Source organism: Salvelinus sp. IW2-2015, linkage group LG14, assembly GCF_002910315.2.
Source record: "Salvelinus sp. IW2-2015 linkage group LG14, ASM291031v2, whole genome shotgun sequence".
Classification (NCBI taxonomy): Eukaryota; Metazoa; Chordata; class Actinopteri; order Salmoniformes; family Salmonidae; genus Salvelinus; species Salvelinus sp. IW2-2015.
The window spans coordinates 39,907,702-39,923,440 of record NC_036854.1 but is presented as its reverse complement, the minus strand read 5'-3'; the positions used below and the strand labels follow the sequence as shown (position 1 = coordinate 39,923,440).

General features: G+C 43.5%; 1 protein-coding gene across 2 annotated transcripts in view; it reads left to right on the top strand.

Annotated features, from left to right (window-relative positions):
• LOC111973057 (NEDD4-like E3 ubiquitin-protein ligase WWP1) overlaps positions 1–15,739 on the top strand; it is a 60,587-nt gene that overhangs the window by 31,758 nt on the left and 13,090 nt on the right. For both annotated transcript variants that reach the window (XM_070446702.1, XM_024000217.2), the window contains exons 4-10: positions 3,072–3,196; positions 3,529–3,669; positions 3,816–3,882; positions 8,805–9,001; positions 12,781–13,141; positions 13,259–13,354; positions 13,567–13,741. In XM_070446702.1, the coding sequence (XP_070302803.1) occupies positions 3,072–3,196; positions 3,529–3,669; positions 3,816–3,882; positions 8,805–9,001; positions 12,781–13,141; positions 13,259–13,354; positions 13,567–13,741 (1,162 nt within the window). The remainder of the gene's footprint in view (positions 1–3,071; positions 3,197–3,528; positions 3,670–3,815; positions 3,883–8,804; positions 9,002–12,780; positions 13,142–13,258; positions 13,355–13,566; positions 13,742–15,739) is intronic.

The window sequence follows — 15,739 nt, the reverse complement described above, 5'->3', positions numbered from 1 at the left end:
CTCCAGAGGGTGGTTCGGTTCTTTCCAATGCATCACTGGGGGCAAACATCCCGCCGTCCAGGACACCTACAGCACCTGATGTCACAGGAAGGCCAAAAAGAAGATCAAGGACCTCAACCACTTGAGCCACGGCCTGCTCACCTCGCTATCATCCAGAAGGCGAGGTCAGTACAGGTGCATCAAAGCTGGGACAGAGAGACTGGAAAAACAGCTTCTATCTCAAGACCATCAGACTGTTACATAGCCATCACTAGCCGGCTTCCACCCGGTTACTCAACCCTGCACCTTATAGGCTGCTGCCCCATATACATAGACTTGGATTCACTGGCCACTTTAATGGAACACTAGGCACTTTAATAATGTTTACATACTGCTTTACTCATCTCATATGTATATACTGTATTCTACCCTATTTTAGTCAATGCCACTCCGACATTGCTCAATCTAATACTTTTATATTTCTTAATTCCATTCTTTTACTTTTAGATATGTGTGAATTGTTAGATATTACTGCACTGTTGGAGCTTGGAACACAAGCATTTCGCTACACCCACAATAACATCTGCTAAATATGTGTATGTGACCAATAACACTTTATTAGATTTTTATGCAGGAAAGGGATTTATTTACAATTTTATAAACCGGGTTTGAGCTCTGAATGCTCATTGGCTAAAACCTGGGGTATATCGGACTGTATACCACGGGTATGACAAACCTTTTACTGTTTTATTACGTTAGTAACCAGTTTTATAATAGCAATAATGCATGTTGGGGGTGTGGTATATGGCCAATATACCACGGCTAACGGCTGTATCCAGGCGTTCTTTCAACATTCGAATTCCTTTTACGTCTCGTCATGGCTCGCAAAAAATGTACGTATTGCTAGTATGTTCACTATTGAAGGTTTGGTTTTGCAAATCCCTTTCCCTAAAATAAATAAGCCTAGCGAGTAGATTGCTGGGTGCTACTTTTTGCTCAGGACAGCTCGCATGTGCTGTGTGAAACTATCAACTGATGTACTGCTCGAAGTTGTGACTCGTGGGACAGAACGTGGTGGTGCTTGAATGAACGGCCAATCCTATTGCTCAATGGTAGACGCGAGGTCTCCAATGGTAGTCTGTGACAGAGCAGGTAAATGTTGAACTGGAATGGAAAAAATGTGCTGAAAAGTTAATTGCTCTGTCGTGCCAGTGACTGACGAGATCCACTGGCCCCCTGGGCCGGTAATATCGGACCGTGCACAGGAAAATGAATAAATTAATGTGCCAGAAAACAATAGGCTAAGTGGATTTTGACTCGTTGCCACACTCCATGTAAAGAAATTCCGACGCAACCAACCCCAGCGCACACAACACACACCCATGTACCAAGTGGTGGGGCAGACTGTTAAACCAGGAGTGTTTCTCTTCATCGCCTGCTCTATCAATAGGTACTTTAAGTGGAAAAAGTACCTGGCTGAAAGTGAGTCTGTAGACAGCTGACACTAGTGCAAAACACTGCTGGTATATTGCACTGTATTTTCTGAGAGGGCCACCATTTGCATTGGGGTTAAACACACTTGGTTAGCTATCAGCTTTTCCATTTATCAAACGGCTTATAGAAGGATTTACTGAAGATGTGTCCCAAATGGCACTATTCCCTATATAGTGCACTACTTTTGACCTAAACGACTAGGCCAGGGGATGCCATTTGGGGCACAATCTGGATGTGTTTACTACCTTTGTCTTTTTTTTTGTTTACTTCCGGCATCTGCCTCTGTACGCTTTCTGGTCGTCTCTGTTTTCTTAGCTCTCATTCTTGCACTCTCTCTAGGTTGCCTGTGTTTCTATAGACCAGGGTAGTTCTTTATTCTGCAGTCAGAGGCAGCCCTCGGTCTCTGAGGGGGAGGGGACCCGTGCCTGTGAGGAATACTAACCGGTCTGATCTGCAGAGAGGGAAGTCTGGAAGAGGGAGTGTGATCAAAGGCTCAAGAAATTGTAATTGTCAAGGGAAATGGCCAATGCGATAGTCATTGTATCATAGCATGGAGGTGCGATTTAAAATCAATGCCTAAACACAACTCTTTGAAGTCTTAACAGGGTAACGACAAGATGGACTCCTGAGTCTCCCTTCCCTTCAGATGTTGTGTATGCCACAGACAGACCGCTGAGACCTCTCCCTGTTAAAGCGTGTCCTGTGTATAGAGCTGATTGGATTAGAGCGCTGTCAGTGGCTGTGCCCAGACGAACGCAGACATGTTCAGATTGATGAGGGAGCCCTTCTAAGGATGGCTGAAAAACATGAATTACCATTATTATCAAATGCTGCATATCACCCCAGGTTGTGACACCTTGCTAGAAGTCACAAGATCCTTCCTATCTGGCTGGCTGTCTGTAGCTAGGTATTCATCCAATTGGTAACAGGTTTTCAAGCGAATATTCAAAAATCTGGATAAAACATGCACATTTTCCCACCAGACATGTTTCCATCAAACTGATTTATTGGGATTAAAGTGTGTGTTGACGTAGTGCACATAAAAATAATGAATAACTAATTTTAGACACAAAAAAATCCCGAATGATTAAATTGTCTGTTGACATTTTATAAAATTGTTCCGGCAGTCCCCGTTTCCTTAATCCTAGTTGTGACTTTTTTTGTGTCGGGTAATTAATCTGCATGAAATGGTTGGATGGAAGACAAAAACCAGGTTGTCTGCCCATTGACTTCAGTGGAGCGACGTAAAGTCAGTGGGGTAACAGGCCTTACAGTCATTGCATTGAGTCATGGTGATATTGTGACTAATGTATGCTGTGCATCCTGAAAAGCATATCAGCACTGAATGTGCTGTAATAGTGCTGGTAGTTTGTTTCTATAGCAGAAGAATTGGATAAAGAAACCACCAGTTAGTTGGTGTAAGATACGATAAGAAAAACATGTTTGCTCCCAGGGGGGAAATTGGCTTGGACGCACATTACGGCTTTATAAGAAATGAACACTGTTGTGTAGCCTAACAGGTGTCCAGGTCACTTTCTGTGTGTGTGCGCGCTCACGTGTGCATGCGGTATAGTTGATGTGTGACCGCTGTGTTGCAGAAATGTCAGGCCACACACGCAGGTGGACTTTAAGGTGTGGAGTCACCACACCCTGAAGGCTGATGCTCTGCTGGGGAAAGCCACTCTGGACCTCCTCCAGGCCTTGGAGCAGCATGACAGGAAATGTACGTAGTTGGCAGCCCGCCTCATCTCTTATTCCTCACGACTTTTTATGTTCTAACCTTGACAAGAACAATGTCAATAGGCAACAAGCTGAACAGGATATCAGCTCTGATATTATTTCCTCAAAGAATTTGTTCTTACTCTTCAGGATGAGCTGCAGGATGCCTTTCTGCTGTTGGGCACAGTATTCCACAGTAAATGGTTTAGAAAGAATGCTGTTACAGTATTTGGGGCCCTACTTGAAAGTATCAGACATTTTCTCACTAATGAGTGTTACTAATAGCTGTTTTCTCTTCCATCCTGTCTCTGCCATGTTATGTCTCCCCTCCCTCAGTGGAGAACGTGAAGGAGGTGTTGAAGCTGGTGCTGGACAATAAGGGGGCTGTGGTTGCTACGGGAGAGCTGACTGTGTTCCTAGACGGTCTGACCGTCAACCAAGAACAACTGCTCAACGGCAACACTGCCACCTCTACCAGTGAGTACCGCTGTGTGTGTCTGGCTGTCTGTTTTAGTATGCGTGTGGCTTGTCATCATATCTTTGGCTTTATTTATAGTATGTATGCGTGTTTGTTTAGTTGTAGAATATTGTTTAGGATAACAGTGCCTTCGCCTCCCTTTCAGAAGTCCAGCAGAACGGCGATGCCATTCATGAAAATGGAGGGGACACTCCATCAAGGGCTCCCAACAGGTAAGAGAAGAACTCCTGGCAGAAAACCATGTTGTGAATGAATGGGCACTGAGTCAGCAGAGACGTTTGGTTTAGATGGCTGCGGAAAGAATTGTATCAGCAGAAAATGTGGTGCCGCTTATATTGGAAGCAACCATAAGCCAATGCTGAAAGGCAATGCGGTCGTCTCACACACACACACACACACACACACACACACACACACACACACACACACAGATAGAGCCCGGTTTTCCTGCCTTACGTCATTGTGGTAGGGACTATATTTGTCCGGCTCTTGGAGCGTTCTCAGAAGCCTGGGATATTAGAACTCACCTTGTAATTTATCAGAGCTCCGACTGCACATGTTCTGTCCCTCTGTCTCCCTCTGTCCCTAAATCAGGACTGCTTGCATGCAGGCCTAGCCACACAACCCTAATCTTTATTATCTCACTCACTCTGTAGAAGTGCAGTTAACAGGGCTAATATGGGTTGTATTAGAATCCTCAAAAAGTGTATGTTGGCAATTTATTCAGACCGAGAGGTGAAGGAGATGGCAGACAGACTTCATCTGCATTGCAGTTACTGCTGCGTCCAGCCTGTGATGACTGCATACACTGCCTTTGCACTTGTGTTGTCTCTCTCTCCGTCTCCCCCCTTTCGCCCTCTCTCCTACACTTCCTATAACCCCTGTGCCCCTTCTCCCAGCTGTTAAAACACATCCACTGTCCCACTAGGCCTGACTTTCACAGTATACACAACCTACTGTGGATCGTGTGCGTGTGTCCGCCCACCTCCAGCAAAAACACTGCCCAGACTGATTGTGTTAGTGGTGTGTTTGGGTTGTCCACATTGTGGCGCAATATACTGCATGTGCTGCCTGCCTCATGTAGGCTAGTTACATCTGTCCCTGGGACCTGTATGTCTGTCTGGTCTGTGGCAATGAGTGCAGAGACGAAACCTTGTGAACCAACACAAAGGCTCTCCTTCAGTCTTGCCTGTTTCATCACCATAGCACCCTGCCCCCTCTCTCCCTCATCCTCTGCCCTGCATGACAATAGTCTCAATGTCACAAAGCGTTGCCTCTTCTCAGAACAAGGACTGCGTCACTAGTGCCCCGTACAGAACAGGACATACGCAGGGCGGAGCGCCCAGGCTCCCTTTACTCCCACTCTGAAAGACTGGCATCACAAGTCCTTCCCTCACACACACACACACACACTCACATAGACGCACTCACATACCCTCTGTACTCTGACGTGCCACAGAAGCATTGATACAGAGGAAGTGGAGTTGGCTGCATGTGCGTGGCCTGCCTGAAAAACAGGAAGAGGGTTAATGGAGGTAGTAACATTTCTGCTTGCCGCTCTGAGGTATTGTGGTGCTGTTATCCTGGCCAGAAAACAGATATGGACATTTTCAGAACACACACTCAAAACACCATATATATATATATGTGTGTGTGTGTGTATATATATATATATATATATATATATATATATATATATATATATATATATATATATATATATATATATATATATATATATATATATATATATATATATATATATATATATATATATACACACACTAGTCTACAGAGAATGCTGTCAGGCACGCTCCATCATTAGTAGTGCTTTCAGACAGTGATTCGTCACCCCCATTGTGTTGTGGGAAGACGCGTTGTCTCAAGGTGGTTTGTCTAAACGAGGGGCCTCCTGACACATGGGGAGTCTAGCCTACTGCCCCCATGTTTAACCCCACCATCACATAGGTCATAGGATCTGTCTCTGCACACATGTGGATAACTCAGCATTACATCCTTATTTGCCGTGTCCTATTTGTAGGGCTGGGCGATATGGACAAATATTATTTTTTTTACGGTGTTTTATGTTTCAAAAATTAAAGTTGGGAAAATGCTTTGAGTAGTTCATGATCCTAGGGTTGCAACTAGAGGTCGACCGATTATGATTTTTCAACACCGATACCGATTTATTGGAGGACCAAAAAAGCCGATACCGATTAATCGGACGATTTTATTTTTTATTTTTTTTGTAATAATGACAATTACAAAAATACTGAATGAACACGTATTATATTAAGTTAAAATAAATCAATAAAATCAATTTAGCCTGAAATAATGAAACATGTTCAATTTGGTTTAAATAATGCAAAAACGAAGTGTTGGAGAAGAAAGTAAAAGTGCAATATGTGATATGTAAGAAAGCTAACGTTTCAGTTCCTTGCTCAGAACATGAGAACATATGAAAGCTGGTGGTTCCTTTTAACATGAGTCTTCAATATTCCCAGGTAAGAAGTTTTAGGTTGTAGTTATTATAGGAATTATAGGACTATTTCCCTCTATACCATTTGTATTTCATTAACCTTTGACAATTGGATGTTCTTATAGGTACTTTAGTATTGCAAATGTAACAGTATAGCTTCCGTCCCTCCTCCCTGGGCTCGAACCAGCAACACAACGACAACAGCCACAACGACAACAGAACAACTACTAGAAGGCTCAGAGCGAGTGATGTTTGAAACGCTATTAGAATGTGTTCTTAACTGACTTGCCTAGTTAAATAAAGGTACATTCAAAAATCAATTTTAAAAAATCGGCAAATCGGCGCCCAAAAATACCGATTTCCGATTGTTATGAAAAACTTGAAATCGGCCCTAATTAATCTGCCATTCCGACTTAATCGGTCGACCTTTAGTTGCAACACATACATGATAGCCCCATTGAAAATCAGTTTTCTCCATTTTATACTGTTCAATTCAACTCCAAACAAAAATAGTCAGCATTTTCATACATTTCTGGATTTCCTGCACTTTTATTATCAATTAGACTCTGCCACGCAGTATGATATGGGCAAAACATCTAGGCCTAGTTAATTGAACTGTTTGAAGTCATGAAAATATAATGATTATTCTAATTCTCTAATTGGAATATAGTGGCAGCACCTTGCTAAGAAAAGACAAACTAACAGACAGTAGTTTGCTGACAGTAAGATGCACTATTAGTTTGTGTAATTATTGAACGCTTGTTGAAAGCAGCATGTTACCAACATGGTTGCGTTCATCTGACCATGCTAAGTGAGTGGCTGTGGCTCTGGTCGAGCAACTGCTTTCTCCTTTAGTAACGGGGTACTGCTTGGTGTGTTTAGCGGCATGCAGGAGGAGAGCGAGAGAGGACTCAAGTATCAAATGGCGTAAACTATAAGCGCCGGAATTGTGTATCACATTTAACAAACCAAACATTGAAATGACATTTTAAAGGTTAAACTCAAACTGGTCCATTCATCAATACTGGTATACGGTATACTGCCCAACCCTATATTTGTACTGATATTTTACTTGATATTTCTTTGACGGTTTATTGAGAATTTCAGTATTTTTATGAAGTCTCTTTGTACCTTCAGAGCATTCGAAAACTTTTCAGACCCCTTGACTTTCTCCACATTTTATTTCGTTACAGCCTTATTCTAAAATTGATTAGTATTTTATCTATCTACGCACAATCCCTATAATGATGAAGCTAAAACAGGTTTTTATAAAACTTGTAAAAAATGTAAAACTGGGTATTTCTATTTTTACACAAGTATTCAGAAACTTTGCTGTGAGACTTGAAATTGAGCTCCGGTGCATCCTGTTTCCATAGATCATCCTTGAGATGTTTCTACAACTTGATTGGAGTCCACCTGTGGTACATTTATTGGACATGATTTGGAAAGGAGTGTGCGTGTGGATAAGGTCCCAGAGGTGACAGTACATGTCAGAGCAAAATTAAAAGCATAATTAATTAAAATTGTCCGTAGAGCTCCTAGACGGGATTGTGTCGATGTACAGATATGGGGAAGGGTACCAAAAGGTTTCTGCAGCATTGAAGGTCCCTAAGAACACAGTGGCCTCCATCATTCTTAAATGGAAGAAGTTTGGAACCACCAACACTCTTCCTAGAGCTGGCTGCCAGGCCAAACTCAGCAATCTGAGGGAGAAGGGAGCTCCAGAGTTCCTTTGTTGTTGAGATGGGAGAACCTTCCAGAAGGACAACCATCTCTCAGCACTCCACCAATCAGGCCATTTATGGTAGGGTGGCCAGACGGAAGCCATTCCTTCATGAAAGGCACATGACAGGCCGCTTGGAATTTGCCAAAAAGCACTTAAAGGACACTCAGACCATGAGGAACAAGGTTCTCTAGTCTGATGAAACCAAGATTAAAGTCTTTGGTCTGAATGCCAAGCATCGCGTCTGGAGGAAACCTGACACCATCCCTACGGTGAAGTATGGTGGTTGCAGCATCATGCTGTGTGGATGTTTTTCAGCGGCAGGGACTGGGATACTAGTCAGGATCGAGGGAAAAGATGAACGGCGTGAAGTACAGATCCTTGACAAACCTGCTCAGGACATCAGACTGTGGCGAAGGTTCACCTTCCAACAGGACAACTACCATAAGCACACAGACAAGACAACGCAGGAGTGGCTTCAGGACAAGTCCTTGAATGGCCCAGCCAGAGCCCGGACTTGAACATAACCGAACATCTCTGGAAAGACCTGGAAATAGCTGTGCAGCAATGCTCCCCATCCAACTTGACAGAGCTTGAGAGGCTCCCATTCTTCTCTGCAGATCAACTCACCAAGTACAGGTGTACCAAGCTAGTGGCGTCATACCAAAGTCTAACTATGTACTGAGTAAAGGATCTGAATACTTATTTCCATTTTTTTTTTTTTGTAAAAAGGTTTAACCTGATTTTCTTTGTCATTATGGGGTATTGTGTTTTAGATTGAGAGTGTAAAAAGAATAATGCTGTAACGTTAAACATGTGGAAACTCAAGGGGTCAGAATACTTTCTGAATGCACTGTATACAATACATTACCTTCATATCAAATATTTTATTCACATGCAGAGATTACAATTGTAAACTTTTCCTCCTACAGCTCAGTGAATGGTGCTCCCACCTATAACGGGGTGGACAGTGAGGGTCCCTCCACCTCCTCTGCCCACAGCGACTCCAGCCCCGGCCCCGCCCCTGTTGTCAACGGCGACGCAGCATCCTCCCCGACCCACCAGACGGCCATCCCCAAGCCCACGCCCAACCTCGCCCCCACCGACAGTGACGTGGCCAATAGTACTGGTGAGAGAAGCACCTCATTTGAATATAACCTATGGGTTATGTTCACTCACCCACATGTCATGCTGAGAAAAACAGGTTGTCACTGTTGTAGTAAGAGATTCTCCATTGAAGTGACTTTTAGTTTAAGACTTGGCTTAATCTTTGTCCGGGAAACTGTCCCTTATTGATTTTGACATCCAAAAGGCGAAATGTCCATGCGGTATATGCATACCAACCATTTGATCTCAATCAGTTTTCATGGGAATATGCTGAAGCATGCATGAGTTCACCAGCTGTTCCGGATGACTGATCACGCTCTCCGTAGCAGATGTGAGCAAGACCTTTTTAAACAGGTCAACATTCACAAGGCTGCGGGGCTAGATGGATTACCAGCACGTGTACTCGGAGCATGCGCTGACCAACTGGCAAGTGTCTTCACTGACATTTTTAACCTCTCCCTGACCGAGTCTGTAATACCTACATGTTTCAAGCAGACCACCATAGTCCCTGTGCCCAAGAAAGCAAAAGTAACCTGCCTAAATGACTACCGCCACGTCGGTAGCAATGAAGTGCTTTGAAAGGCTGAGGTCATCACTAAGCTAAAAACCCTGGTACTGAACACCTCCCTCTGCAACTGGATCCCGGACTTCCTGACGGGCCGCCCCCAGGTGGTAAGGGTAGGCAACACATGTGCCACGCTGATCCTCAACACAGGGGCCCCTCGTTTCCTTTCTTAGTCCACTCCTGTACTCCCTGTTCACCCACGACTACGTGGCCAAGCACGACTCCAACGCCATCATTAAGTTTGCCTACGCCACAACGGTGGTAGGCCTGATCACCGACAATGAGACTGCCAGGGCCCTCACCTTCTCCCTGTAGGCTGAGTAATGCCAGGAAAATAATCTCTCCCTCAACTTCAACAACACGAAGGAGCTGATGGTGGACTTCAAGAAACCGCAGAGGGCGCACACCCCCATGCACATCAATGGGGCCTCGGGGAAGGTGAAAAGCTTCAAGTTCCTCGGCGTACACATCACTGACGAACTGAAATGGTCTACCCAAACAGACAGTGTGGTGAAGAACCTCAGGAGGCTGAAGAAATTTGGCTTGGCCCCCAAGACCCTCAAAGTTTTAGATGCACAATTTACAGCATCCTGTTGGCCTGTATCACTGCCTGGTATGGCAACTGCGCTGCCCGCAACCACAGGGCTCTCCAGAGGGTGGCTCGGGTGGCGCAGGCAGTGTGCCCAACGCATCACCGAGGGTACACTGCCTGGCTTCCCAGGACACCTACAGCACCCAACGTCACAAAGGCCAAAAAGATCATCAAGGACATCAACCACCCGAGCCACGGCCTGTTAACCCCGCTAGCATCCAGAAGACGAGGTCAGTACAGGTGCATCAAAGCTGGTACAGGGAGATAGAAGCTGTTTTTCAATCTCAAGGCCATCAGACTGTTACATAGCCATTGCTAGCCGACTACCATCCGGTTACTCAACCTTGCACCTTAGAGGCTGCTGCCCCATAGACATGGAATCACTGGTCACTTTAATGTTTACATACTGCTCAAAACCATATTAAAGTGAGATTTCAGTTCACGTAACAGTTGACCTGTTTATTTGTTTACATAAAAAGTAATCACATTAAGTAAATATTAATCTCTAGAAATGACAAAATAAGGCTTTACAATGATGGTGAAAACTTACTCTTCCTAGAAGTCAGAGGGTGCCCAGTGGGACAGAGCAAAATGCAGAATTTTTGCCCTTTAGCAAGTCTTTTTCATATTAAATATCCTGACGTTTGCAGTGTACATAGCTGGGCTGCTGCAGAGTTAATTTCCCTACTGTTTTATTCTAGCCTTGTTCATGGTTGAGTTGATCCGAGGGAACAGAATGGATTCATTTAGATCAGCCTGTAATCCCTCTCTGCTGCTGTCCTGTCAGCACCTCTGGCTCTAAGAAAGCCCCTAGGAGGGATCAGCCAGACACCGAGGAGAGCAGTGATTAAGCTTACATATTTCGGCAAGCCACAGTGGAGAGGGGGAATATGGTTAGCTAGGCTCTCAGAGAATGGTTGGAGTAAGGTTTGAACCATATTAAGGTAGGTCATTGGAATCATTGTTTAACCCCTTAGAGTCTATGTCCACGCCCGGATGTCCTTCAGTTTAAGCTAGATGTTTTTTTGTTTGTTGCATGGGCTGCGTCTCAATCACTGCATCCGCCAATGTCGCCCTTCCACATCTGCAGTGAAAGGTGTCTTTAGCATCCGAACGGTTTGTTCTACAAACCTCACTGAAAATAAATATATTTTTTCATGAGCTGAAATAGAATATCCCAGAAATTGTTCCATACACACAAAAAGCTTATTTCTGCCAAATTTGTTTACATCTCTGTTAGTGAGCATTTATCCCTTTGCCAAGATAATCCATCCACCTGACAGGTGTGGCATTTCAAGAAGCTGATTAAACAGCATTGTCATTACACAGGTGCACCTTCTGCTGGGGACAATAAAAGGCCACTGAATTGTGCAGTTTTGTCACAATGCAACAGATGTTTTGAGGGAGCGTGCAATTGGCATGTTGACTGCAGGAATGTACCCCGGAGCTGTTACCAGAGAATTTAATGTTAATGTCTCTACCATAAGCCGCCTTCAACGTCGTTTTAGAGAATTTGGCCATAGGTCAAACCGTTCTCACAACCGCAGACCACGTGTATGGCGTTATGTGGGCGGGCGGTTTGCTTATGTCAACATGAACAGAGTGGCCCATGGTGGGGTTATGGTATGGGCAGGCGTAGTCCACAGATCACAAACCCAATTTGCATTTTATCGATGGCAATTTGAATGCACAAAAATACTGTGACGAGATCCTGAGGCCCATTTTTTTGTTTTTTTTGTTTAAGGTATCTGTGACCAACAGATGCATATCTGTATTCCAAGTCATGAAATCCATAGATTAGGGCCTAATGAATGTATTTAAATTGACAGAATTCCTCATGAACTTTAACTCTGTAAAATCAATGACATTTTCATGTGTTTTAAATATTTTTTATTTTATTATTGTTGAGACTCATGAACATGATGGGGTTCTCCTCTTTGCTCTACGACCCCCCCACAAACATCACGGGACTCGTTTGAAGTCGGTACAGCCGATCTGACACATTAAGACTCTCATGAGCACGTACATATCGGTTGTTTTGGACGCCCACAAGACTAATCTGAAGGTAGCCGGGTACCAGTTTTTAAAAAATTAATGGAAATATATATTATTGCTTAAAATAAAGGGTTAAATACATCTAAAAAAAAAAAAATCAAACTGCAGTAGTTTCCTGGTCTTTTTATTTCAGGAGGTAGATCAGCTTTCATATTGCAGATTGATGGAAGCTACAATCTAATTGTCTGCATCACTTCCAATCCCCCATATATATTTTTTTGCATATACACACACTCGTGTGTGTGAATTTTTTCTTCTTCATGTATTTCCTTTATTACCCTACCACCCCCCCTCCAATTGGAGCAAACTAGTGGTTTGGTCTTTTTATATCTCTCAGATGTAGGACAGACACTTCAAAACAAACTTCAATTTACATGTTTGTTTTTTTTACTATGTTTGTCTGTGTATGAAGCTCTTATTCAATGAGTTTCTATGGGCTAATAGCCATAAGGCCAAAACAAATGTTTATTCTTTTTGATACCTTTAACACTGCTGTTGAATCTCTTTTCTTCACCGATTTGTTGTCCTTTCTGTTTTCTCTTGCTCTTTTTCACTCCTTTTCAATTGTCCTTTCCCTCTGTACCTGTAGTTAAAGGTGAGGCCGCTGCTCCTGCCCCCACCACATCCACAGACGAGACCCTGCCCCCTGCAGACGGCCCTGAGGACTGCAGCGAAGCCACGTCTGACCCTGCCCCAGCCACCAACCCAGCCTCCACTTCCACAACTGGTCCCTCTCCCCCTCAACCCACCACAGAGACTCCCTCCACTGAGCATGACAGTGCTGCTGCTCCCCCCTTCTCCTCTTCAGCCTCGGGCCAGGCAGCCCCAGCCTCCTCCACCCCCAGCTCCACTCTGGAGGCAGCAGGGGGCTCCAGTGTGGCAGAAGCAGATGAGGCCAAGCCCAGACAACAGGCCCCCAACGCAGGCACTTCAGACCCCCTCCCCCCTGGGTAAGTGACGTCTCACTGGATTTTTAACTGTGTTTCTGCTGTACCTGTGTCAGTCGTGTTTTAATATCTGTGTTGAGTTTGTCATCCTGTCTTGTGACCATGTGTATTGCTCTGTAGGTGGGAACAGAGGAAGGATCCTCATGGAAGAACCTACTATGTGGATCACAACACTAAAACCACAACATGGGAGAGACCACAGCCCCTCCCGCCAGGGTCAGTAAGATGGCTATTTGCACTGTGTTGACTAACACAATGTCAGCATGTTACCAGGATCTGCTCTCTGCCATCTGTTATTGTCGATCCCTTATAGTAGGACATATTGCATATTGGTCTTCTGTCTCCATCCGTGAAAAATTTATGTACGCATGACTAAGTCGCTGCTAAATGGCATATAATAATAGATATACTTTCTCTCGCTCTCTCAGTTGGGAAAGGCGTGTGGATGACCGAGGCAGGATCTACTATGTGGACCACAACACCAGAACCACCACGTGGCAGAGGCCCACCATGGAGTCGGTGCGTAATTTTGAGGCATGGCAGTCCCAGCGCAGCCAGCTCCAGGGGGCAATGCACCAGTTCAACCAGAGATACCTCTACTCGGTAGGGACCTCGTCTTCCTCCTGCCCCCAGCAACTAATCGTTGGTTATGTCAGATAGGAAATATTAGTGCTTTCAGAAAGTATTCAAACCCCTTTACTTTTCCCACATTTTGTTGTTACAAAGTGGGATTAAATGTCAGTGGAAGAACAATTTTAACATATTTGTAAACAATGTATGAAAAATAAAACACATAGATCTTGATTTAGATAAGTATTCAAACCCCAGAGTCAATATGTGGTTACAGCTATGAGTCTTTCTGGTTGTTGGTCATTGCTAGACAGCCATTTTTAAAGTCTTGCTGTAGATTTTAGCGCCACATTTTAAGTCAAGTATAACTAGGCCACTCAGGAACATGCAATGTAGTCTTCATTAGCAACTTCCACGTACACCAAGTGTACCAAACATTAGGAGCACGGGTTGTACACTGTGGCCTATGTTGACTCCAATGCGTCACAGTTATGTCCAGTTAGCTGGATGTTCTTTGGGTGGTGGACCATTTTTGAGAGACACAGGAAACGGTTGAGTGAAAAACCCAGCAGCGTGGCAGTTCTTGACACACTCAAACCGGTGCGCCCAGCACCTACTACCATACCCTGTTCAAAGGCACTTAAATATTTTGTCTTGCCTATTCGCAGTCTGAATGGCACACATACAATCCATGTCTGAGTTGTCTCAAGGCTTAAGAATCCTTCTTTAACCTGAGTGATACTCATTGATGTGTTGTTGGATTTGCCCCAAACTTAATGCTTTGTATTCAGGATATATAGTTTTTTTTGCTATTTTAATTTACTGCCTTATTGCGAAATGAATGCATGTTTTGGAATATTTTTTTATTCTATATAGGGGTTCCTTCGCGTTACTCTGTCAATTAGTTTAGTATTGTGGAGTAACTACAATGTTGATCCAGCATCAGTTTTCTCCTATCACAGCGATTAAACTCGAACTGTATTTAAGTCACCATTGGCCTCGGTGAAATCCCTGAGTGGTTTCCTTCCTCCCCGGCAACTGAGGTGGGAAGGACACCATGATCGATCTTTGTCGTGACTGGGTGTATTGATACACCATCCAAAGTGTAATTAATAACTTCACCATGCTCAAAGAGCTATTCAATGTCTTCTTACATTTTTTTTTAACCCAACTACCAATGGTTGCCCTTCTTTGCGAGGCTTTGGAAAACCTCCTTGGTCTTTGTGGGGTTACAGAGATGAGGTAGTCATTCAAAAATCATATTAAATACTATTGCACACAGTGAGTCCATGCAACTTACTTGACTTGTTAAGCACATTTATACTCCTGAACATTTATAGGCATGCCATAACAAAGGGGTTGAATACTTATTGACTCAAGACATTTCAGTTTTCATTAATCAATTTGTAAACATTTCTTTAAAAAAAACATAATTACACTTTGACATTATGGACTATTGCGTGTCGGCCAGTGACGACAAATCTCAATTTAATCCGTTTTTAATTTGGGCTGTAACACAACCAAAAAGTGTGAATACTTAATGTACTGTATGTTAGCTACATTAAAGATACCTCTGTATTTTGAGAGGAAATACAATTCTCAGTTGTAGGCAACGATACACTTTTCTGTTTTGTGAGGAGCAAATGTCATTTCGGTGTAACATATTGCATATTCATATTGACCTTTCTGGCCCATCAAATAAACCCAGGGTCCCTGCCATCAGCTAAATGCCAATCAAATTATAGAATGTGTTTTCAGTTTATTCTCAGAATGATCATCAACCAATTACTCGGCAGCATAAACAAACCAGATAGGCCTCTGGTCTGAAGCTACAGGAGAACTCCTGGCTTTTATGTAAAACAAATCTAGTAGATTTCACTTTTTGTATGCGTATCCATGTGTTCATTTTAATCAGCCTTTTAAAATAAATCCTATCATTGATTGTAAAGGCACAGACATGAGTGAATCTTAATCTTACCGATAGACATGTCTGTCTGTAGTCTCACCCCATGACCTCACATCACTCATTGT